Below are 27,159 nucleotides of genomic sequence, written 5' to 3' on the forward strand. Positions count from 1 at the left end.
TCGAAACACTCAGTTTGGTTAATTAAAGTACCTACAATTCGTTTTTATTCTTAAACTATAAAGAAATAACTGTAGAATTTATTAAACTATTCATTCCCGCAAATTATTTCATTTATTATGTTAAGTGAGTCATCACTCACAGACTAGTTTTAAATCGTCAGCACATCTTAAAGGATGCCATCATCCCTCTCGAGAAATGAATTCGTCCAGCCACTTGTCAGTCGACTGGTAGGCCCGAGGGCGCGCGTGCAACTTTGCCAAAGTGTAACGGACTTGAGTAGCGGTGGTTGGTCACTCAAGTTTCTCGTAGCAAACATTTTATCTGAAGTCTTTTTGACCAGTTTTTGGTGATCAGTCTCGCTGACACAGGTGAATTACGGTGTGAACTACAGCTGGCATGAGTGTGTGCATATGAGGCACGTTATCAGGCACTTCTAGAGACCTATTTGAGTAATATGTCAATGCGGAAGCTCCACTGCAAGTACGAAGCAGTGCTGTGTGGGGGTGTTGAAAGGTGACAAGCGGCAATCCCAGGCTGTACAAAGCCACCGAGTCGAGACTTAACTGTGTGTGTGTGTGTGTGATTAACGGCAACGGTTGTAAAGATTTTGGACAAATACGACATCGGTTCTCTACCGAGTGTCATGATCCAGTTTTGCTGATGGGCCCATCCGCTATACTGATCGCTTACCTGGCAGTTCTCGTAATCGCTTTAGTAAAGGATGTAGCGGCGAGGCCGTACACGGGCGATTCCTGCGACTGGGTAGGAAGGTAAGTGAAAATTTAATTCTGTTTATATGCACAACATTAATGGTTTAATCTACAAAATTGTGATACTCGCGTATGCATGTGCGGAGCACCCATCTAACTACATACACACTTGTACGTATCTAAGCTTATCAAGGACATCCCGCAGGTGTTGATGCTGCTTTGACGGTAATCTTTTCGAGGGTATCTGATATCTTGAAGTGCAACGTCAGCATGACTTTGTTGTAATCAGTTGTGTAAGCGTGACTGGTTGTTTGGCTTCGAGTATCGCGTTGAAAATCTGGTTACAATTTACAGTTTACTTCTGTACCAATTACCCTACTACCCGCGGGCGCGCACGCACGCACACACACACACTGAAACATAAACAGTGATTGCAATTTGTTTCGTCGATTGGTATTTTTCATTGAAATGTCACATATTTTAAAATTAGTAATGGATGTATTCAAACGTGGTTTATTTTCAAGTTCCTGGGCCTTAGTGGTTCTTGTATATTAACTTTGCCTTCTACTTAAACCTCAATGACTATTTGTGAATCATCTTTAAATGTATACATTTAATTATTTGCATTTAATTTGTTAATCTTTTAAAAGGAACTGACATAAGGCCAAGAGAACAGAACTAATTTTAAAAAAAGATAAAAGCGCTTACTCGTTGATCCCCGACTGTCTTCTAAAGTAATGGGCGATTTTTACGATCTCAATAGAATGCTTGGTGCCTGGGTTCATATGCCACTGACTATGCCCACACCCACCTTAATCATATACCACATTTCGTTCGATTATTGTAAGGACGCGCATGTTGAGTGTCGATCTCAGTGCCCTAATACCAGTTTGAGGACAAATCCTGAGGAGAAAGGATTGTCCTCCCCTCTTTAATAAATCAGAAAAATTTTTTTCTTCAGAAAAATTAATTATAATACAAATTAAACATCAAAAGTATTAATGAAAATCGTATTGCGACTTGTATTGCTTTTACCTTTTTAATATTTTGTCATTTTTGATAAAAATGACAAAATATTAAAGGTAAAAATCTAAATTTGTGTCTGTTGAGATCCCAACTTAATCTAGAACTTCCACACTTGATTTGAAGGTATTTCTATGCATAATTCGCAAACATACACAAATGTGTGCGCGTCTAGTTTAGGATACACTAATGCCACCATTAGTGGACCAATTCAGTTTCTCCTCTTGTGGGATCCCTCCAAGTTAAAGCTACTTAGCTAAGTAATGAGGGAGCCAAAGATTTCTTCAGTGGTGCATCAGCTCCGCTTCGCTAGTCTTTTATATACTGCGAGTCATTTTTTTAATGTCATTCTCACACAGGAGAGGTTATGGTTGAGGGAAAATAAACTTGACATTGTATTTGAAGACCTACCCGATTTATTTATTTATTTTATTTTATTTTATTTTTTTAGTATAACAAATTCGAGTGATCTGTAATAGAGGTAAATCATTGTTGGAATCCCCCCCCCCTTTTCACTTGGTTATATTATACTATAAATTAAAGATACCAAAAAATGCAAATGTAATCCTTTATTCAAGTGTAAAGGATTGAACACTTGATTAAAGGATTAAACCCAAGTATATAATTTTTTTATATCTTTAATTTTTAGAGGTAAATCATCTGCGCTATCATGAACTTCTTGCTGTGGAAAAATATTTCAGAATTCTTAAGGTTTGGTTTGCGTTTATATCAGAAATGGAATGTAATGGACAGACAATAAACAAAGCCTCATTAAATTCTAAAATTTCTACAAAATTTCATATAGTATTAATATCCTTTATTCCTATAGAACTGCTACAAAATCTAGGTGATGAGACAAAAATCTTACTCTATCAATTAATAGTCCAAATCTGTGATAGAGGAGAAATACCAAAGGAGTTTATGAAATCAACCATAATACCAAAAAAGAATAATGCAAGCAAATTCGGCCAATTTAGAATATAGCTTTAATCCCACATGTTAGCAAAATTCTGCTAAAAATTATTCAAAATAGAATTTATTCAAAAATAGATTGTCTATTGGATGAAGACCAATTTGATCTTCATCCAATGTAAGCAAATGTAAGTCAAAATACTTACATTTGCTTCCTTGATTTAGAGAAAGCGTTTGATAAAGTAAACCAGCAAATACTCCTAAATTGTCTAACTAATATCGGCATAAATTTGAGTGATAGGAAAATAATTTATCAAATTTACAAAAATCAAAATGGACGGATTAAAATCAATGACGAAGAGAAAATAATAAATATAAGGAGTGGAGTAAGACCTTGTTGCAGAAAACAGAAGAACGTTAAAAACAATGCTAGAATTACTAAATAATAACCTTGAAAAATATAAAATGAAAATCAACACAGATAAGACTAAAATCATTGTTACAGGCAAAATCCCTATCGATATAGAGCATATAGACATCAGCGGGAAACAAATAAAACAAGTGAAAAGCTTTAAATATTTAGGAAGCCTAATAACAGAAGATGGCAGAACAAGAGAAGACATAGGATCAAGAATAAACAACGCAAAAGCCCAATTCTCTAAGATGAAAAGCATTTTAACAGGAAACCTCAACCTACAATTGAAAAAAAAAAAAGTAGTAAAGACATTGATATGGAGCATTGCACTGTATGGATGTGAAACCTGGATTCTAGGCAGAGAAGAGGTAAGAAGATTGAGGCTTTTGAAATGTGATGCTGGCGCCGCATGAGCAAAATAAAATGGACAGAAAAAAATTCAAACGAACAAGTCCTAAGAGAGATAAACGAAACAAGAATTCTAATTAAATCGATCAAAATTAGAAGGGATAGGTGGTTTGAACATATGCTTCGGCATGATGGACTTGTGAAAAGAATAACTGAGGGGAAAAGAAGAGGAAGACCAAGGAAGAGCTTTCTTGACCAAGTCAAAGACAGCATGGGTTTGAGGAGTTACCAGGAGGTTAAGAAGAAAGCCAATGACAGTGCGGAATGGAGGAAATTGCTGCTGAGCTACCAGTCCCAAGACTGATGACGATGATTAAAAATCGAAGACTTGAATAAAAGAAAAAAAAATTGTATCATCTTTAAGAGGATGTAATAACTCGTCATCTTCTTAAAGATATATAGGTCGTAGTAAGAACTTCCCCAAAATATGGAATTAAGTAAATGAAAACCCTGTTATGTCTGAAAAATGAGAAAATGATTCTTCATAGAAATCATACCGACAGTCTCGACTGAATTGCTGTATTTTCGTTTGTTGCGTTCAGTATCATATACCAGAACTGTGAAGCGCACTTCAAATTTCAGCACAAATGGCTTGGTTTGGGTTCTGGGTTGGTGTACAATTACAAAGGACACATTCCTGTTTATGACTGGGACAGACAGGTTAATTATGTAAATGGAAAAGATAATTTAATGTCTTTATAAGGTGCAATACTGATGTTAGGTTGGATATTTTCTAAATTTTTCATAATAATAGCTACACTTTCCATACTATCTGGTTGAGATGACGGATGGGAATCATTTTTATATGTTAAATAATATACAAGTGGAAAAAAAAATATATCAAATTAGATATTCCACGTTTCGAAATGTTACAAACATTATTTATTTATTATAAATAATAGTATATTTTGATTTGGCAGGTTTTGTGTTAACCTGAAACAAGTTGGTGTGAAAATGAAAATATAGACCGAAGTTACGAAATTTGCGTGTAAATGGACATTTTGTCACTTTTCATTTAAAAAAAAAAAAATGCTTGAGATTAGCTGAGAGGTTATAGCGGGTTCGAATTCTTTCGTGCCGTGGGCATTGATGTTTTGTGATTGTATTTAGATGGTATATGAATTTCATTGCCCAGTGTTGAGACCACTGCCTCGCTTATTGGAGGCCTGAAGTGGCTTTGAAAAAGTACCATGTTTGGTCTATAGAGCAGTGTTTCCGGACTGTAAAAAAATATAAAAAAATCATCTCTCCTCGAGATACTAATGTACTATATTATACTTACAATATTTTATGAAAAAAAAATTCGGTACCATAAAATGTATTTCAATTTTTTATTCTTCGCATGACTGCTTGTATTGTTCCAATATAAAGAAAATCCAGACGTTCACGACAGCAACATAGATCAGGGGTTAACTTGTGACCTTTTTACTTTCTAACCATTCCTCTCCCCTCTCTTTCTTTCTCTCTCTCTCAACAAAATATCCTAGATTCGTTTGTATGATACCTTACCGCAAGATACCCTCAATTCTTCATATTTGGTTTCCAAGTCAAATACTTTTAAAAACATGTCTATAAATTCGTCGCTCATACAATCATTTTATCAGTCAGCTATTTGGTTCGTTTGTATTTATTCCATTGATTTTATATTCTTAGATAAAGGAAATGAAGTGCTTTCAAATTTGCGATTTATTTTGGTTGGCAAATTTCTTCGTAGAGTGCCGAACCTGTTTTTGCTTAGGAACGCTAAGCAAAAATGAACTTTCTAGATGTGTAGACAAACGTTGAAACTTTTCCAAGTCGCTTCATAACTAGTTTTTAACCTTGAGAGAGAGAGAAAATAGAATTAATTTATGTGGAGAATTTCAACTATTTTGAAAGAACAGTTAGGCGTTCTTCATGTATAGGAATATAGGTAAACTATTATAAAAAGAAATATCCATCATTTATATTTTTATTCTGTCTCGATGAAATTATCTCAGATATGGAGCTTATTTCTAATTTAAAATAACCAACAAGAATGTTAAAAAAATACAAAGTTAAACCAAGTTGTAATACATCTAGATTTCATCCCCAATTCCACATAAAGCATTCCTGCATGTCAACATAGAGAGTTTGTACAGTCGGACTGGTAGAATGCTAAAATGTGTATCCTTTAAAACATTCCCTTTTTCAAAAGTCCAAAATTCAAGCAAAACATTCGAAGAAAGTGAATTTTTCTATATGATTTCCTAGATTCGTCTATATGAATTTCAATTAAAAAAAAAAAAAAAAGCACACACCAGGAAACAGACATCTTACAGTGTAAAGAATTTTAATACATCATTTCATTTTGGAAATACTGCAGCAATCCTGCTTACGAAAGCCAATAAAGAAAACTATCAAAGCGGCCCGGTTTAATCCTAATTTGTTTCAAGTTTCCCACGCTTGGTTTTAGTCGAAATTGCACCCCCATGACCATAACGTCTCACAATCATCATTACGAGGGACTCAAAAACTGTCACTCATTCTGACATTTTATTAGCATGGGATGAGAAACACCTTTCCCAAAGCAGATTAAAGGTGTCAATGGTATTACTCCTGATATCAGGAGGTCAAAAAGAACTCGCCCAAGGGTGTCCTGTCTCACTCCGGATCCCTAACAGTTACTCTTTGGCCAAGGGTAGTTGCGAATTATTTTCCACATTTCGCTCTGTGAAATCCCTCCCGTTCCGACACTTGAGGTACAATTCTGTCGCTACGTCAGCCACTCGCTTCAGAGAGGAAAAAAAAGCCGATTGTACCTCGAACCACTTACACACTATCTCCGCGTTGTATAACACAGGGTTATTATGTCGTTAAGTTATTCCGTTCAGCAGGAGAGCATTCTGTGTCTGACCGCACGCTAGTTGCGAGGCCGTGCTGTGCTAATGGCGGCCATCATTGCCAGCAGTCCACCAGATTACACGCTTCGCTGGCTGTCGTCGGCCTCTTATTGTCCTGCTCCGTTTTACTCTGCTTAGTGGAACGTTTGACCCATGCCCTTCTCCGACGCTATTGACCGCTGTTTACGGTCGGCTCCCCTTATCAAATAACGTCTATGTTGGCCTCTAAGACGGTTGTGGGCGGCTGGTATGCAGCACAAAGAAGACTGTGCGGCAATAGAGAAGAATTTAATTTATTTTTATTTTTATTTTTTTTTTTTTAGTGTCTGTGAAGTTTGCATTAGCGACCATAAAAGACTGGCCAATTTGTCTTGGATTATGGTTTTAAAATGGAATTTTGTTGTTTGTCTTGATTTGAAAGCAATTCTACATCAATATGAACCTGTCTTGTTATCATGTAAACATTAAAATGAAGTAGTATTCATGGGACATTGCTGTAAAACTCAGTTTGTATCAAATATTTAAATAGATTCGAAAGCATTATTTGTGTGATGTAATAAAAAAATATAAAAGTTTCTATACAGATAATGTTGTATTCAGAGCCCTTTGGTGATTTAAAATATTCTGCAGTCTTGTCTGCAAGTTTAAGGAAGTCCATAATAAGTTTTGTACAAAGTAATGATAAAAACAACTCCATCTGGAATTCCAAAATTTTTTTTTTTTTATAACTTTGAATTGTGCAGATGGCGATGGGAGAGGTTAACAGAGATAGAAACAGAAAGATGCTCATAAAGCACATCATTGATAAGAACAATGCTTGCTTTCATACCGATTATTTGCATGAGTGGTATTTCTGCTAAACAAAATGACTACCTGTTCATTATTGTTTTGTATTTAGTCACACCAAGCTACCGGCCAGGACGTGTGTGTATGTATGTGTGTATATATATATATACAAGTTACCATGGATGCGAAGTGCATATTAAAATTGTAATACCATCGACATTACATTGAAATATATGATGGATACGAAGCGTATGAAGATGCGTACTTGATCCATAAGGCCGGTGAGGTGGTTAACATTAAAACTTGAGTTTTTTTCTTGGTTTTATCGTTGACCATATATTAATAAATGATATACACAAATTGTTAACAAGTTTCACCAGCTATTCTGTCTAGCTTCTTCAGGACAAGTATGACGGTACAATAACGTTTGCTAATAAAAAAGAAGAATGGAGTAACATAAGCATGGAGCGTGGTGTCTCAGTCATTGTTTATTGAGCGCGTTGTATAGTTTTTAACGAAATGAAATTCTGGTAAGCTGATTGAATTTATTAGGCTTTTCCAGATGTCTTTCAGAATCATTCCTTGATTTCTGTTTAGATTTTCTCCCGAACGGAGTACAACCGCGGCTTCTTTGAAGTTTCTACATCGAAAATCTTCTTCTATATAAGGCATGGAGTTGTTATCCCAATCGATGGTGTGGTTAGAGATTGAGAAGTGATGGGCTAATCCTGAAGTTTCTGTTTTATTTTTGTTCACGTCCGCTATATGTTCTTTTTTCGAATTTCCAGGCTTCTTGACGTTTGGCTTATGTAATTTAATCCACAGGAACATGGGATTTTGTATGCACTTACGTATTTGAAGAAGGCATTAATGTCCTTAGGAGATCTTAAAATGTGGTGTATCATTTTGACAGGTTTGAGAGCAACTTGACGCTGAAAGACTTCAGGAATTTGGCTATTTTTGTTGAAACTGGGCCTGCATAAGGGATGATGACGATGGACGATGTATATTGCGTGACAGGAGGTTGTTGCTGTGGAGGGTTTCTAATGAAGAATCTTTTTGATTATATTTTTTGGGTAACCGTTGTTTAGTAGTGTATGAGAGCGAGTTCATCAAGGGGATATTTTTCTTCTGAAACAATATTGGTCGCTCTATTTTTAAGCATAAGTATTATGCTGAGTTTGTGCTCAATATGGTGAGACGATTTGAAGTGCAGGTAATGTCCAGTGTCTGTTGGTTTTCGGTAGATTGTGAGCTGGATTTGTCCATTCTCTTGTTTCTTTATTAGTGGATCTAGAAAAGACAATTGATTATTCTTTTCAAGCTCTAACGTGAATTTTATTTTTTTGGTGGAAGGAATTTATTTTTGTAAGGAAATCCAATAAGGTAGTTTCTGTGGCTTTCCAAAAAGTTATAAACATGGAAGTTTTTTCAAATCACTTCAGTCCTCCATTAAATGGAGTGGTGGTCTTACTGAAGTCCTTTATGCAGACATCGCGTACACGTACTTAATTTACTGTATTATAATCAAAAATTTCATTCTATATTCAATGTTTAAATTGCTACTTTTATTGTAAAATAATGTATTTTTTTTGTTTTGCTTTGTCAGTTCATCTTGGATAAAGCGTGTTATGAATTTTTTGTATAATAAAATGAAAGCGTTCTCTAGGGAAAAAAAAAAAAAAACACGTTAAGATGTGCTATTTGCGACAACCGAAAAAAACATTTGTCAAAAGAAACGTTTTCCACAAATTTTACCATTGCCTTTCTTGTATTAATAGTTGCTTCCTTTTTTCATCCAATGAACCAAATCCTGTCGAGAAAAGTTCTTATATAAAGCAGAAGAAGAATTTTTTGTCTTTTTTAGTTACGCAATGTTCACAAGGAAGTGCACGATTTTGTAATGTCTCAAATTATATTTCCATTCAGGATTTTCGTACTGCTTTATACTGCTAACACTCGACATGCATTTAAGTGATCTAAGATTTTATACACAGGAGACTCAACAGATGTTTAGATAGTACTTCTCTTCCACGTACACACTAATGAGAATTAAGAGGAGGGAAAAAAAAAAAAAAAACTCCTCCAGAAATGTTTCTAACGAACTCGTAATGTAATCCTTGTGGTTGGTAGTACTTGTGAACTGCGTGTTTGTCAGTTGCTTGGAGCCACTTGAGCTTCGTACAAACATCTCCTTGTATCTACAAAGAAATGTCTGAGGAAACCGTTCCACTACAGACAATTTGCAGTTTCAGTCCAAATTTGTACAATCGTTTATTTTGCTTTGAGTTAGAATATTCTCCGAAGCACGTGCGTTTTCTTAAAACAACTATACCATTATGTTGCTTTTTCGTAGTTAAAAATTTTCAACTCTGCTTGAAAGCGAACGAATGATGTTTAAGTGGATTCCAAAAATCGTATGCCACTGGAACCCTTTGCTCCCATAAAGTCACCAAAAATGTCCAAAACATTCTAATACTTCAGCAAATCTTGACAGAGAATCAAGTCAGTAAGCATTGTTTATTAAAAATAAACACAAATTGGGCGCCAAAAATGAATTACAAGCTCAAGAACATCGTGATTTACTCGCATATTGGCCATATTATGTGCAATACGATTTGACATTTTTAGTCACGGCCGGAGTACACGCGCTGCGCATGTTAATAGCTTAATACTAGTCGATCCTTTCAGCGTTCTTTATTTAATGTAGCGTATCAAGTACTTCCTGCCACCGCTCATTTTCAACTTTGCCATACGATGCGTTATGCTGTCTGTTTTATTTTATGGAACTAAAATTATTGTAAATAATGCTAGAGCAAAAGTCCTGCTATAGGCAACTTATAAGTATATAGATAAAAATCTGTAAATTATAAGGTATATAATATTAAACAATTTTTAATGAAAACAGTTACTGTGTATAACTTTCTCTTTTAATGTATATAAAATAATGAATGCTTCTACTGAATTATCTGTCAATTTATTTTTTTAAATAATCTTTCCGAAAGTTAATATCGACGTCAACTTTCTACATGTGACCCTTGAAAAATTATTTCCTTGTCATTAAGCACTTTTCCGTTAGCGATGCGATAATCAATTACCGAAATTGTAAACTATTCCTGATTATATTGGACACTATTTTCTGATTTTAAAAAGTATCTTCGAATATGCTTTCCTGCCAGTGTTATTCCAAACTGAGATCTTGTCTGCCTTTTTAGAAATCAGTCCTGCTTTTCGTCTTCATTCGTAACGTACTTTACCACACATGGAGTTAGAGAAAGGGGTTCTGACTTTCTCCCCGACAATAACCAGGAGGGGAAGGTCGAGACGGGCCACTCATGTTACTAACTGTAACATGATAGGATCAGTTAATGCATTTCCGATTAAAAAAAAAAAAATGCCCCTTGTATCGGTGATTAACCCTAGCCAAAGACTGCCCTAATCTTTTTTTTTTTTTTTTTTTTCAAAAGAATTGAAATTTCGCAGACGGTTCTTTTATCTTCATTGCGCCCAGCGTGTTACAACGAATCGCAGGTCAAACACAAGAACAGCATTTTTATTTTGTAGCTGTTTTGAACAAGCTCGAACCGAGAATTTGAAGATTTGCAAAGGATTCCTTAAAGAAATTCTTACCGGAATTTTCTTGAACTGCCAATAAGTAACAATTCAGTTAAAACAAATTTTATTTCACATATCATCCTGTGTGCAATATCTGACATTCAAATAAACGTAATTGTTGCAGTATTTAGATTGGTCCGAACCATTATAATACTAAATTCATTGGGATTTCCTCCCCCCCCACCTCATCAACGCTATTTTTTTTTTAATATATAATTTGGTGCGTACAGCACTAATAAAGTATTATTCTTGCAATTAACAAAGATCAAAGTGGAAAGGATACTAGAAAAACTCAAAACACATTCTTCATATTTCCTTCGTGGAATTCAGTGATGTCACTTTAGCAAATTTATGTATGATGGCGCCACAATTTCCTGAAAATATTTTTAAAAATAGTAAAATAACGTTTACTTCCCGTAATAAATTATATTTTATATTCTTGATTTAATTTTTTTTAAAAAATATTTTATGACTAGTACTAAATTTTTTGAACAATAGAAGTTTTCAAAGAACACCTGTTTTTTTTTTCTTATTAATTTCTATTATATTAGAAAACGAATACGTGAATAGTTCTTAGCATTAAATGACGTATGTGCTACTGTATTAAAACAATTGAATTCCGTTCTAATTTATCAGATCTGGTAATTCCGAAGCGTTTATTTATATTCATTCCTGGCATGTGTGTTTAACAAGTGAAAGCAAGAGATTCATTAGCACATAATTAAGCCGTTACTGGTAAACCAATCAGTTTATTATTACGAGATTTATTTTTGTCAGTTGTAGATGACTCATCAGTCCTCAGACTTGATGTATTCGTATAGAACATCACCCTGCTTACTGGAGTTCTAAAAGCCCCCCCACAGTACCAAATGTGCTATATATTTCCAACCTTTCATGGAAAGGATTCATATGAAATTCTCAGCATTGTATCGCAAATTTTAAGTAGAGTTTTGTAGTCGTTTGGGTGTAGATATTGAAAACTACAGTTTTTGGATATTCTGATAAGATTTTGCTGAACCTGCGACACCGTTCATTCAGTATGTTAAAATGTTGGTTTACCCGGCCATCGCATTGTTCGGTTTCTCAATATTGGTGAACCACTGTCTGATTATATACTAATGATATTAGCGTCCTCTAAAAAAAAAAAAAATTAATAAACCTCTCGAATAGAAAAACAGGCCAAAAATACTTACAATGTTTTATTGCAAGTTTTACAGAGATATGAAAATTTCACTCCCTTCACTAAATAACAACCATTCTCGTAATGAATGGAAGGTTGAGTCGAATTGGTGTCCTGAAATTCGGTTCTGCAATGAGGTAATGGTAAAAAAAAAAAAAAAAAAAAAAATTCATACAGTTCATTAATGATACTAAGCAGTTTTATTAAACTATTCTATTAAACTATTCTTCGACTATTTAACTGTTCAACACTTCAGTATCCAATAGCATATTAGAGGCAAATATTTTCGTTCACTCACAGACTGCATAGCCGGATAAGTAGTGAGAGACTTGCTGAAAGTATTTAAAAATCATTTCGCTAGAATTGCTACTTGGTTCATTACCTTTCAGTTCGGAACAGGTCACCGAACTTGATGTAACAGAGATGTTTAAAGCTTTATGATGGAATAAACCTCAGCTGCTAAGAAATCGTGCGAAGTTCATGAAATTATTATTTTTTTTAAATGTGTATGCGTGCTGAGCGGAATTTGAACTGCTCGAAGTTTGTACCGGACGTGGCCACGCGAGCACTTCGTACCCAACACACACCTGATGACTACAACCTGTTTTCTCTAGTTCGTTTGTTCCCCCCCCCCCCCTCTTCTATTCCCTCACGAGCACAAGGTTATTTGTGATCTTCTGAGCAGGAACAGGTAATGCTTTCAGCGAAGGTTACAGCGGTATTCTACCCAACACTAAAACACACCAACCACGTGCCTCTCACAATGCCTTCTACCAAAATGACTTGTATGGGGCAGCCATCACCCCGAGGCTAATTGTACGGATATCAGTAAAGCTGTTTTCAAAGAAACAGTAAGTGTAGCTAAGGATGCAGCACGTTGGGCTTGCAGGTGCAGTACACGTTAAGAGAGAGGCCTCTTTTATCGAGCCGGACTCGGTTATTTTTAATGCATGAGTTGAGTGTACAGGTTTTAGTTTGCACCACCCACAACTCATTTTATAGAAAACGTGATATGAAATCATTCAATCCAGCACGTTCGCATTCTCTTCATTGTTATTTGTTCTTCAAAGAACATCTTAAATTAGTCTAAATTTTCTGTTTTTCATACGTATATGTAAATTATTCGCACATGCTTAATACGAGTTCAACTAAAATGTTTTGTTTAAAAGTAGCCCTGTTTTCATTCCATTTCGAAGATATTCCTCCATTTGCTAAGATTTAGATTTTCACTCGACAGAAGAACACTCGACAATTTTATTTTATTTTTAAATATATTCTTCAAAGAGTAACTGAAACTTACATACTTCTGATAATCATTGGTCGTCACCGATAGTTATTTTTATTACTCTAATGATTTTGAAGTCTTCAGGGAAAATTACAGTAGATGTTTTTTCTGAGTTGTGGGATTAAATCTAGAGTTTCTTCTGAGAGGAACAACAACAGTCGTACTTGCTGTGTGTGTGTGTGTGTGTGTGTGTGTGTTTAAGATTTATTAACTCCAAAGCCAGCTGAAAATAGGCCTAAAAATAGTTCGTTTTGCTGATCTTCATCAAAATTACTCTGTCATTGACAAGGAATGGCGAACTAACTTGGTGGCCAAATTTTCCCCTTCGAATCTTAATCCGTTACATCCCATGCTTTCGATAAACTATTAGACCGTTGTTTGTAGTCTGAATAGTTTCCCCCCTTTTCCCTGAACTCTTTATAATCACACCGGAAATAGTCGAAGGAAAAAAAAAATGTTTTTATATTCTGATTTTATATTCATGATCTCACATTTACAATGTCAAGTACATCTTTAAATGCAAACTATCTTTTTTATGGTGGTACCATTAATCCCCATGAATTGCTGTACATCTGAGTATCATTGCTGTTAACAAAAGAAAAATCTATCTTGTCATGTCTAAGATCTGGGTGTGCGTGTATATGTATCATTAGTCCAAAACCAATTTGCATTTCAGTCTCAATATTCATTTTTTTTTTTTTCAGTGGTCTTCACCAGGAAGAGAAAACAGCCAGAGGCGTTCAGCCCGTCTACTTGAGGTGTTCGCAAGGGCACGTAGAGTGGAGATACCCACGAGGAGCGTTACGTGTGGTACTGCACCATGGGACTTCTGGCAAAGACTTCCGAGGATGTCTGAGGATTTCTTCGGACTCTGCAGGTGCCCGAGTTTACGTTGAAGGCGACAAAAAGTTGTACATGCTGTTTTCTAAACGGGACGGCAAACCTCCCGAATTGTTAAGATGCTTCTCGTCTAAACATGGACAGGTGGCGCTGTACGTAGAAGCAGAGCCCATTTCGAACGATTTGGAGAAGCAGGTCATGAAGATCAGTTACGATCTTCAAGTGGCTAATCAAAGGGAACTTGCAGATGACCAATCAGGTAAGAAAAGATGTAATTATGATCTGGTCTTATTAAAATAGAACAAATAGGACATGGAACAAATGATATTGTTTGTTCATCTTAATTTTAAATTGTTCGTGTAAGTTTAATGGATGATACTTATCTGATAGCATTTCTGAAACTTTTGTTTTGCAAGTAATATTTTAAAATTCTCGCAAGACAGTTAAAAACTAATGTTCATAACTTTATGAAATGTATATTTTAATGTTTTATAATTGCCTATACGACATTGCCTATAGATTCCAGACGACATTTTCAATAAAAAAGAAGACTACGTAGTAATATTTTTATTTCAACAGGATCTTTACATCTCTAGGAAAGATGCAGTATTCGTTCGTTATAATTCGTCTTTAATTACAAATGCTAATTTTTTCACGAGTCGAATGTTTATTAACAAGATTGGTTTGTCTAAATTATTTACGGAAGGATGATATGTCATTCTATTTTTCGAAATGACGACATAAAATTCGTAATGACTTGACATAAAAAATTCATATTTGTACGTATATCAAATAACACGCTAATACTTTATTTATTTATTTTTATTTATTTATTTTTTTTACCGGACTTGAGTTTTTTTTTTTTTTTTTTTTTTTTTTTTTTTTTTTTTTTTTTTTTTCGTGATTTCAGTCGCAGTATAGTGCTCATTGAATTACATTTTTATTTATGTATGTATTGTAAATAGGTGCGCTTAGCACAATCGTGCAAACTCCTATTAACTTAATTTGTCGATACTACATACAGTAATCTCTCTCTCGAAGGTTTTACGTATCTCAGTAAAATTTTTCGAGACATTTAATTTTTCATTTAAGTACAACTTTTTGCAAGGATGACATTAGCCAGAAACATCTGAAATAATACCAAGTAGTTATTCTGAATACCATCAATTTCATCCAATGAAAATGATGGTGTTTAGAATACTTATTATTGATATGTTGCTTCATCTCAATTTTGGTTAAATCTGATTATCTTTCAAGTAAGGATTAAAAAAAAAAAAAAACACACGCAGAAGGATAATAATGAAATATCCTTCCACTATTTGCAGTTGAAATTATTTTCTTATTTTTCGTATGCTCTCCACGTGAATTTTATTTTAAAAATGAAATGGAATTTTGCAAAAGTTTTTGCAATAATTTAGGAAATCAAAGATATAATATTTTCAGAAAAGAGGGCCAATGTATTCTGTCTGTTAATTGCTTGTGTTCTTCTAGTGAGTTTACCGAATGAAAAATCCAGAGCTTCAGTTTTCTAGATGGGGGAAAAAAAAAAAAAAAAAATTACAAAAGGTTCGTTGAATCTTAGACAAGATTCGAACCTAGGTCTTTCCAATCAAAGAACGACTAAGCTACACAGACTATCAGAGAGGTGGGGGGGGGGTAAGGGACTGTTACTATGGAACTTAATGTTTATACAAATGATACAGCACAGCGGTTCCAAACTTACAGAACTGGGTCAAATTTTCATCCTTTGATAAATATAAGTTATTTGATATATTATTCGGTAAAGAAAAAATTAGACAAATTACAAACAAAAGCATCCAAGATCATTGGTGCAGTCTCATTCACTAACAACATCAAAGCCTAATAGGAATGTGAGCTTGACTTGCTGGAGGACAGACAAAAATTTGCCACCATAAAATTCATAAATAATATCAGAAGCTACCAAAGCGATCATATCTCCCTAAAAACTTATGAACATTGAAATCCAAAATGCAGACTTCACAGATCATCAACTTTACAATATGATGACACTATCAGGAAGGGAATAGGTCTTGATCAGCTAAATGCCCACACAAACAAAGAACCTCTATTTTCCAGTCCTTTACCTTCAAATACCTCCATAAATCTAAACCTTACCAAACTCTGTACAAAAAAAAGAACCAAAAGAAATGCCCAAAGAAAAAGGGGCCTAAATACTATCAACCTTCTTTCATCTTCCAAACAGGTTATTTGTTATAACGATGGATCGTCAGACACCAATATGATTAATGGAGGCGCTGGTGTTTTCCTTCTACTCCAGAAAGGTGAAAAACTTTCAATAATAGTTGGATCTGGGAGAATCGTTTCCAATTTTACCAGCGAACTTTACGCAATAAATAAAGCACTAGAAGCCTACTCAAAACTATCATCATCTCAACAATCTGAAGGAATTATAATTTACAGTGACCCAAGATCAGCTATGGAGGCAATCAAAAATGGCAATAGCAAGCTCACACAAGACATCCATAAACTCTTAAATCAACTAAAGTGTTTAGGAAAAAGTTACATTTTACAATGGATTCCTGCTCATGTAGGCATTGATTACAATGAAGTAGCTGATAAATTAGCAGAAGAGGCCAGATAACTCAACCAAGAAACTCACAGGATAACTCTTATTGATGCTAATGCACTAGCAAAAGCTAAACCAACTCCACTGAAATCAACATCAAATTTCCGAAATCAGTGCTGACAGAAAGACCTCTACCATGATAGCAAGACTGCGAACAGGATATTTTAGAGGAATGAAGATCAATACAGATGATACGAGAACATATAGAAACTGCAACAACTGTCCCAATACTGAACTGATACCCACTCACATCTTTACCTGTCCAGCAATTACAGCAGCCTTCCAAGAAATAGATCCTAATCCTGAACAACAGCTCTATACAAACAAAATCATCGACATAGCCAAAGCAGTTCAAGGAGCAAGCACACGGAAACATCTAAGACTCTTCAAAGGACAAGACAACAACAATAAGACTAATTTTAGAACTTCATTTTCATGAATGCAACTTTTTAAATTCTTTATAATTTAGGAAAATTAATAATTTATAAGCTGCCATATGGTACTACTTGGAAAATTTTGCAACAAGTGATTTATTTTTCTTTTTTTCTGATTTTGATAGGTTTTTTCTCATTATAGTAGAACTTCTCTTTTCACTCCTGTATATGGACTGAAGAAACATGATACTTATATTCACTTCAACAAATGTGAGGGGGGGGGGCAAACATGTTTTGTCATAACTGATAGCACATGATCCAACTGTGGTGGTGAGGAAATGAGAAGTATCATGTCCCACGAAATTTTTTGCATCTCAATTACAACAAAAATATGAACGCAATTTGATTCAAATTCTTCATTTTCCCCGGGAAAGAAAACGTTAAGCCGTGTCTTTGTATACTTTTACCCCAAAACGTTTGGGATCCTTTGCGAATCAGTCGATTTCCCCCTATGAAGGGCATGGCTTTTCTCATAGGATCAAAGGCCAAGTCTTCGGTTGAGGCCCTCTGACATAGATAGCAAATGCAAAGATAATGAGTGAGGTACAATTGATAAAGATAGTCTGCAGAGATATAAGCGAATGTACTCCTCACTGGTGCTAAATTTAGGGTTTTGGGATAGGAGGGGAAGCAGATTAAATAGAAACATGCTTGCTTGACGGATCTATTCGAATACTTCGTACGTAATATACAATTTGTTATGTAACACAAAACAGATGCATTTTTTAAAATGAAAACAGTAAGAATATTACAAATGTCTCTATAGATAAATTGGACCTTTTGTTGTTTCTATTCAACTGTTTTGTATTCTCTGTTACGATGAATTTTTTTTATCACCATAGTTTTCCAATTGTAATGTTTTGCAACTTAATATACTATTTTATAGAAATAGTACATCTGTGATAAAATGAATTCATCACAGAATTCGGATGTTATATCGTGCTTTTGACTGCACTCAATTTCCTCTGAGTGAGGCAGTTATTTTCTGGAACTGTAGTTGTAAAAAAAAAAGTTTTACAACTTCTTGCTTTTGGGCTTTCCCCAAATTTAAATAATCTCATTTTAACTTGATTCAGTACAGGACGGGGTTGCTTTATTTTCTTATGATGGTAAAACCCAGTCTAAGGATTCCTTCACTTATGATTCGCGGTAGAAACTCTGGCAAGGCAAGAGTGCTCTCCATCCCGCTCATCCGATCTATGCAAAGGTCAAAAGGTCTCACGAAATAGGTCATTGATGTCCGGTTTGTAGCTCGGTGCGTGACTTTCTCCACTCTTTTGATGTAAACAAACTCCCTGGTCACAGTACTAGAACTTCGAGGGATTCCCTAATAGCTCTACCTGCACTTACCAAATTATTAGGAGGAGGGAAGCGTAGAGCTTCACGAAAGTGAAGGTTTCGTTGAAAATAGAAAGGAGCGGGCGGAGTTGACCCTTGCCACCGGTGTGGTTTTTTGTTATTGTTGATAAGAGGACTAATTTTTTTTGTTTTCCTTGTAGTACTTCATGTACCGTTCTGCGTTCGTACAGAATAACTGAGCTCAGAAAGGGTGACTTAAAACTAGAATATTTTTTTCTTAACATAAAAATTTCGTGTTAGTACAATGAAGAATTCACAGAAATTTATCTCCATAGGAAATGTTTTGTCTCAATATCGCACTAAATATGGTCCGACTAATTCAACAAAATTTTGTGAGGTTCCAACTACTTGTGACGCATACATTTCTTTTAATATTATTAAATTGTTACCAATTTAATAGAAACAAATATTAACATGATAGAAACTATATCCTCTCACCTGGTTTCAATAGTGAATCTTCTTGCTAGCCCTGACAACATCGTTCAGTAAAATTGAATGTTTTATGCCGAGCTAGTGCTTATTTATACAACAATAACCCGAGTTATTAAATTTGAGTTGTTTTAATAGAAACTAAGATTATTATTGGCTTCTTCAGTGAGGGGATAAAAATTTGCACTTACGAACTTGGGCTTTTTATGTGACTCCCACCCGCGAAAGTTGTAAGGGTATTTGTTATTTTAATTTTTTTTTACATAATCCAGAAACTCCTGCTGTGGAGACCAAACATGGCATTTCTTCATGCCTCGAGGCGTCCAATAAACTGCACAATGAAATTCATACTTCCACCTAAAAACAATCCCCAACATGCATGCCTACTTCGGGGTTCGAACTCCTCAACCTGTTAGTTGGAGAAAGTGGAACTTAAAAGCATCAAGAATGATTTCGGTGATATGAGTGATGTTATAAACTGCAATTATATAAGATTAAGCGTGAATTTAGATAATAAATTGTAACTGAAAAGACCATTTTGTTTATTAAAATAGTCTTCCCCCCCCCAATTCGTTCTTTCCTCTATTAAAGCCGATTTGGACATATTAGTCAACGCAGCAAGTAGAAATGACCATTTAAAGAAAGCCAACATTTTCCAAACTGACTTTACTGTATTACGATTTCATTCTGTAATCTGAGTTCACCATATTAAAATGGTCTTTAGTGGCATATGGATTTCGTATACCAAGTTTCATGGAAAATTGTTTCAACAGTTCAGAACTGTTAATGTAGAGACTGGGGGGGGGGGGTAGGAGAAGAAATGAACAAATGCCCTGTTTCCTGTATAGGATCATAAAAGTTCCCTTAAGGAAATGCAACGAAATGTTATAAACCGCGGTCTTTTCGTTCTAGTTTTAAGACAGGAAAAGCAGTCAGGAAAAAAAAAAAAAAAAGGACTATCTACAGCCGTATGTGCAGTTGCTTTTAACAGCGGTGTAACTATAATTTTGTGTTCCCAATAATTTTGAACTCCTTTTCAAGTTTTGCAGCATTTTCTGACACCAGCATTGGTACTGCTTTGCGATGTGGTAGCTTCCTCAAATGAAGGGACAAATAGTATCTCGTGTGTGCGTGTGTAATTTTTTTTTTCCTTCTCATAATAAAATTGATAAATTTAACAAGCTGGTGGGTAGAAGAGGATGTGCTTCGCTCTAATAGATACGTAATTTTTCTCCTCTTAATTTTTATTTTTTTTTTAAACATTTTATAGAATCGCCTAAATCGAAATGCAACAGTAAAAAAGAAAACAGGTTTAAATACGTTATTTGCTTCTCTACTGCCAAACAGTACAAATCATTCTTCAGACGTATGGCTTTTAAATCTCCCTTTATTTACATACAAAGAGGGGAAAAAATGGTGGGTTTTACCTCGCGTTCATCTTTCAGTAGGTTTCATGTCGTCCTTGATGACCTAACGAGTCTCTGTTTGTTCTAACTGGAAATGAGATTTGTAGGACAAACAAACTCCCCTCTTCTCATCTGATTCGTATTCCTTGTATAAGACAAGCTGGTTTGGCAGCCCTGAGGCACTTGTACAACCCTGTCAGGATAGCTTACCAAACAAGGAGCAAATTTAATCGAAACATTAATCTCCTCCCTTATGGGAAAAATGAGCCATAATTTTATTATACTGGGGGGGGGGGATACAGAAGTTCCTGCTACTGTACATGCAATGTTGTATCCATAATGTTGGCAGATTTCAACTCAAATATTTGCACATTAGGTTTCAGATACATACTTAGAACAGACTCGACATGTACGCATGCGTGTCATATCATTGTGAATGACATCTAGTCACCACATAAATATCAAATTCAATCTTGGTTAAAAAAAACTCGGCTGTTAAAATATTTATTATATTATGTAAAATTTAACTTTATAATCGCTTTTAAAAGCTGAAAAAAAATACCGCTTTAACAAAGAAATAATCCCTAAGATGACATTCATAAAGAACACTCCGCTTCCATTTTAGTTTTTTTTTTTATTCGTTTCTTAAAGATCTGAAGATTTTCCATTTACAAAAGATCTTCATGTAATATTCTATCTTAGATATTTTACCTAAGTGGGGGAAATAACCTTAGCTCACCCAAGGTACTGATGTAATATAGGTTTACAACCTTTCTTGGGTGGGAACCGCATAAAAAATAAAAAAAAATCCTTACTTTATTTATATTTCGCGCCAATCCCTAACCGCATTCTTTTAGCTAGAAGGCGTTAAGACTACATATGTACTCAGTACATCTAAATTTTTAGATTATTTTAAAGGGATGTGGGTTTGTTTGTAGTTGCTGCCATTTTGCAGTAGGTTCCAACGACTCAGAGATTTCGTGTTTTATAGAAACAAACATCTTTTGCTTCTATAGAGATCCAAAGATGTTTCGGAACAAGATTCACTGTGGTATCAACAAACCAACTATCTAACATGATTCAAACCAGAAAACAATTGTCTTGACTAAATTCGCTACAAATAACAGGGTTTCGATAGAAAATTGTTTCTGTGTTCTGTCTAGAGACTGCTTCGAGTATTTTATTTAGCACTGAGGTTTGTTCCGTTTGGTTTGCTTAATGTCAAAGTAGTAGTGTTTTTAGGGACCGGGATTACAGTTGAGGGTGGGGGGTTACCGCTCGGTAATCATCTCGAAGGGTGGTTTGAACTGACTGTTGACTCCCTCCCTGTCAACCAGCATAAATAATCCCTTACTCGACCTGCGGTTACAGGTCAGGACCGACGTCTAGACGGGATGGGCGTTGAGCATTTAATATCTGAAAACTGGCACGGGTAGTTGGGTGGTGGAAGAAGGAGGCTTTGTTCTCTGCACTGAAAGACGCCCGCGTGCACTTGGCCTGTTGGACAGTGTGCAGCACACAGCAGGATGCCGAACTCCCAAAAAGAGGAACGCCTGTTGCAGGAACGCCAGACCCCAGGACGTTAGTCCCACTATGATAGGGACAGATCTGTGTAATTACGGAGTTGGCCGGGGAACTGTTAGTGGCCGCAGCAGGGTAAGTACATATCTCACCCGTCGGGGTGAGTGCACTGGCAGAGAGAGAGCGAGAGTGATGGTTATCTTCACGAGGGGAGGAGGGTGGATTTCGAATGCCGCATTAGTTCGTTGTGGCGTCTTGTCAACCTCGAATAGTTCTGAAAGTACAGGTTTGCAGAGATAAAAAAAAAAAAAAAAGAAAAAAAAGTTATAAAATTACCAGTCATAAATCTGAGGTCCTCTTACGCCCACGTGAACAGAGATGCTTTCTGTAAGTGGCCCTTTTACGTTGTAATATGCTGCAAGCGAACAAAACATATCTAGAGACTCATATCGTATATATGTCAGTAGAGGAGGAGACTAATGATGGCTGCAAGTCCACAACGATTTATTAAACTGCGCTTCGTATAAATATGTGGCTGCAAAAAAAAATGTTGAATAATTTCTGAAACCTGAAGAGTTCCTTAAACATCGATATTTTGCTAATACATAAAAGCAAGATACAATATCGACATTTTTTAATAATTCTATAAACAAGAATTTCTAGGTCCAAAACTTCTAAAATAATTACGCGAACTCGGTAATTGAAATCATTTCAAATAAAAGGTGCATGCCTTTATTATTATTTTTCCTTCTTTCTCCTAGAGTCCAACTTTATTCAAAAAATAAAAGTAAAAGAAACTGAGCAGTTGGCCGGCATTTATTTTTCAAAATATTTTTTTTTAATGTTATATAAATCTATCTAATAAATAGCATATTTATCTATGTTATAAATATGCTATAAGACCCGAAGTGTTTGTAAGGCGTAACTGCCCCACCGCGAAACGCCTATAATGTTGAGAATCATCCCCAATGGGTCCAACAAAATTAGATGGGTAGGGGAAGAAGCGCTAAATTTGAAGGGAGACAAATGTCGTAAACCACGTGTGTCGCAAAGCGAATGTGGTATTCAAATCGTGGACAAAACCGTTTGAGAACCAATGATAGAATCACGAACGTGTATAATTAAAGTTGACAAACGATTCGCCTCTTTAGCTTGGAGGAAAGTGCGTGACATCATTTCAAAAATAGACGTTCGTCATTATCTTGCATAACATCGCGTATGACAAGAGTAGGAAGAGTAAATACTTGATTTCCTTGAACCCATAGAAACTGTTAATATATAAAACCACAACTAGTAATTGAAATGGAGAAAAGGGGAGTTTATTTTAAAAGGGAAAGTCTTTCGATTTCAGTTTAAAACGCCATTGCTGCACGCTTCCAGTATTGCGTGTGTGTAGTCCTCATAAACCTATTGGTTTGGTAGAGTATGCCACTTAACCAGGGAAGTGATTATGGAACAAAGTGGTTCCCGGATGAAACACCCGAGTTTCCTGACGAAAAAACCTTCTACCTTCGTATGATACCGGCTAATTCACCTTTAGTCAAAAAATATCTGATAAAGGTTCTTCGCATGATGGACGGGAATCGAACCTTGCCTTTCCGACTTTCGTCTATACCGAAAGCCACGGAGGTTCCTTCTAATATCATTTAAGATATTATCTAAGTAAACCATCTTCCAGTCATTCGTCACAATGTTGCAGCTGAACGTTTCAAATTTATGCGAATATGCCCCAAAGCGCTTGAGATTTAGGGTGGTAAATCTTTTCTGTTAAAAATGTTTAGTTGTATATAATGCGAAAAACAAAACCTGAAGAGGTCATTTGGTTGGTTGAATCGAGGGAGGTGTTATTCAAGATTCCGATATTTTAGGATCTCCAAATTTCAATTTTCTGGTATTTTGTTCCCTTTATCGCGCTTTAGTATTGTTTTGGTCTCCAAATCTAGATGTTACCTTATGTCCCCCCCCCCCCCCAAGGTCCTGTTTTCCGACCCTTGCTCTCTGTCTGTTCTTAAGCCACTTTGTGAGGGAAGAAAATCCTGTACGAACTGGTCAACTTATCTTCAGATGAAAAGAGCCTTTTTTATTTCCGCGAAATTATTTCCTCACGTCAGCGACTGGAAAGAAACTCGTGTCTGTTCCAACCAAACAACTGTTGTCGTGTCATCCTACAAATTACATTATGGAACGCTTAAAGAAGGAATTTTCCAGGGTGCAACTTTATGTGTAAGCGGCCAAAATGATATTTGTTTGTAATGCATGCATTTCCTGAAAGGGTGTCCGATTTATTCACAAATGTGGTTACATCGTGCAATACATTTTCATTACACGTGGAGTGAAAATGAAGATGACGTCAGATGACATTCGACTTTTGCAAGAACTTGAATGGAAATGACTTTTTTTTTCCCCCCCGAAGGGATTTCCACTAATCTTAAACTTCATTCCAAAAGCGTGGCTGTCGACGAATGAAAGTCTCTATTCTAGATTTGCCCAGTGTTTTATTTTATTCTCCCCCCCCCCCTCAAGCGTCATAATGTAAGTTGGGGAGGGGTGCCCCAAAACCTTTAATTATACATTTTCACACTGACTCATTACTGATCTCTTATTTCTAAGAAACTAAGGCTCTTGTCTCCTACTCTTTTATAATAGCACGGTTATCTTGAATTTACATTCTGAAGTTATACCATTCTCTTTATTTATCCGAGTAGGTACCCAGCAGTGTTTCCTAGAAAACTACACAGGTAAGTAATTTTGGTTATTTTTGTCCGTTTCTTTGCTTACCTGATACTGCTGTACTGTAGGTTTTTAATCGGAGTTCGCTGCTTCGAGTAAATCGGACATAAGTGCAGTTTCCAGAACCAATCATCTCGTGTTGGGTACTCGAAGGCAACTTTTCCTGGTAATTCTCTTGTATGCAAATGGTATTCGACGAAATAATGAATGCTGTTCAGACTTATTAATTAAATCCAATGTAATTTCCCTGCGATTCTAAATTTTCTTTGTGACCAAATAACAGAACGCTGTTTCTTTAAATCAGTTTCGCTTTCGGGATTGAATTAAGAAGAAAATTAGGACCTTGAACCCCCCCCCCCCCCCACCAAGCTAAATGGGATCCTTTTGTATACTAAGTAATATGAAATATATCAATAGAAATTCATATTTTTGGTATTATAGGAAGTTGCGTGATTTTTCATTGTTCTGCCATACTAGAGATGCTGATCCCTTTCGTGCGCAAGTTGAGTGCCTCAAATTGCGCATGATTTTAACAAACGGTTCTGTCACATCTTTATCTTGGTTACGCGAACTGCAGTACAGTATTATTAATCTTAAGAACAGTTGATGTCACTTTATGTTGATGTTATTTTATAGCACTAATGGGTGCTATAAAATAGCACTAATTGGTGCTATTTTATAGCTTTGCGTCAACATTCTGAATTGCAATAGTGGTGATCATCTAACACCAGCTAGATGGTTATCTGTTTTGTTCATCACGATTTAGATTACATTTCACGTATCCTGTGGGTAATCCAAGCAATGTATTGTTGTCGTAAAAGCAAGGAAGTATAACGTCACATCCGTTTTAGTCAAGTAAACAAAGTCAAAATTCATGTTCCATTGGCGTAAATCATTGATGCTATAAAAAGCATATGAAAAATTATACATTCCATATTATTTTTATTAGATGTTTGTTTAAAACCAATTTGAAGAAAGATTGGTCTGAAAAACAGACGTGCTCTTCTCATCTAGAATAACGTTTCTACCACAGTAAATGCAATCAATATACGTATTGTGTATAAGTCTCCTGTTCGTTGTCCATTGTACCTCACGCTACACACACACACACGTCTAACTGTTCCTAATCGAAAGCCTGAGCTGTGCGGCACGCCGGGGTCAAGGAGCAACACATTAAGTTCATAATTAAGAGGGAGATTTTCCAGAGGCGTACTCTGCCGAAACAGCAAGAGGATCTGGGTGACTGCAGGCTAGTTATTAGGAATCATCAACTCGTGCTTTCAGAAGCCATCAGAAATGAGTTTGTGCACATGCCTGCACTGATATTTAGCCGTCATTTAGCTCCAGGGAAAATTGATCGAGATAAAGATGTCGCATATGCTGGTGACATCATTAAGCGGAATGCTTGCAGATCGTTGTTGACCCTGTTTCTTAAATATCTGGAACCATTAACGGAATGATCTTTTTTTCTGTTGGACTGCGAGGGTTAGATCTGGTGGTTTTGTTCACATAAGTGGGGAGAATAAGGGGATTTTCTTTTTTCTTTTATCACCCTCCCCCTCTGCACCGTTTACACATGCTGTGATGAATTTACTAGCAGACATCCGATATTGTATTAAATATATCTTTTATACTTTCATAATTTAACAAATTTGTTATTTTTGAAGCTGTTGTGTTGATGTTATTGAACTTAAGGATTATTTCTGTTATTGGACTTTTGCTTTGCACAGAAATTTATTTATTATAATTATTATTTTTTTATCGTAATTCGGATTAGCATTGCATACAGCTTTCGTTGGGAATAGACTCTGGTTATGAGTTTTAAATTAACTTGGGGGTGTTTTTAGTTTTTTTTTAAATTCTGTTTGAAGTTCATATTTAATATCGTTTTTTTTTTTAAAATTATTTTTCATTTATTATTTTTATCTGTTAGGTTCGTTGTCAAGTAACCTAGACATTTCTTAACAATAAGTGTATTTATAGAAACCTGATTTAAAGCTGCTGTAAAACAGTCCGGTGTGCCTGTCTCGCACTAGGAGAGGAATGGGTTCGAACCCACATTTTTTTTTTTTTTTTTCCCAACCAAAGGAACTTTGATTGGAAAATCTTGGTTCGAAGATGAATTTGTGACTGAACACGTGATTCATCTTTTGAAGAAATAATTTTGAATAGTTATTTCGTATGGGGAGTTCCCCCTTTCCTCACCGGTCCCTTAGGACGGATTGAGCCCTCTTAATGAGGGATTAAGTATATATTTTATGACTGTAGATCCGTGTGTGTGTGTTCACGGATCCAGTTTGTCTCTTTTGAGGGACGAAAACGTTTCCGGGAGAACCCCCTCCACCCCCACACGCACACCTCTGTATGAGGCTAACTCTCCTTTAGTCGAAAGAGACCAGAATCGAACCCAGGTCTTTCCGACCAAATTGCTTCGTCTGTACTGATTGAGCTATGGCGGGCTCTATTTTGGACAGTACGGGAACGGTTAGGGAATGCTGCACTGAGAAATTATTTGAAATTCAGGCTTTCTTCAACTGTTGTTAATCTCAGCGTTTCTTACTACAATCAGCGTACTTCCAATAATGGATTTTGCTTCTTAGGAGAGCAGTTATCGGGTTTTTTTTATTTTTTTAAAT

At 35.7% G+C, this 27,159-nt stretch overlaps 1 protein-coding gene across 1 annotated transcript in view; it reads left to right on the forward strand.

Annotated features, from left to right (window-relative positions):
- Positions 1–288: 288 nt before the first annotated feature.
- LOC150109120 (meteorin-like protein) overlaps positions 289–27,159 on the forward strand; it is a 38,199-nt gene continuing 11,328 nt past the window's right edge. The window contains exons 1-2 of the mRNA XM_090401604.1: positions 289–771; positions 13,901–14,295. Of these exons, the coding sequence (XP_090257730.1) occupies positions 662–771; positions 13,901–14,295 (505 nt within the window). The 5' untranslated portion in view covers positions 289–661. The remainder of the gene's footprint in view (positions 772–13,900; positions 14,296–27,159) is intronic.

This window comes from Typopeltis vanoorti, chromosome 2 (assembly GCF_054136105.1).
Source record: "Typopeltis vanoorti isolate ZY-2024b chromosome 2, IOZ_Tvanoo_1.0, whole genome shotgun sequence".
In the NCBI taxonomy this organism is placed as follows: domain Eukaryota; kingdom Metazoa; phylum Arthropoda; class Arachnida; order Uropygi; family Thelyphonidae; genus Typopeltis; species Typopeltis vanoorti.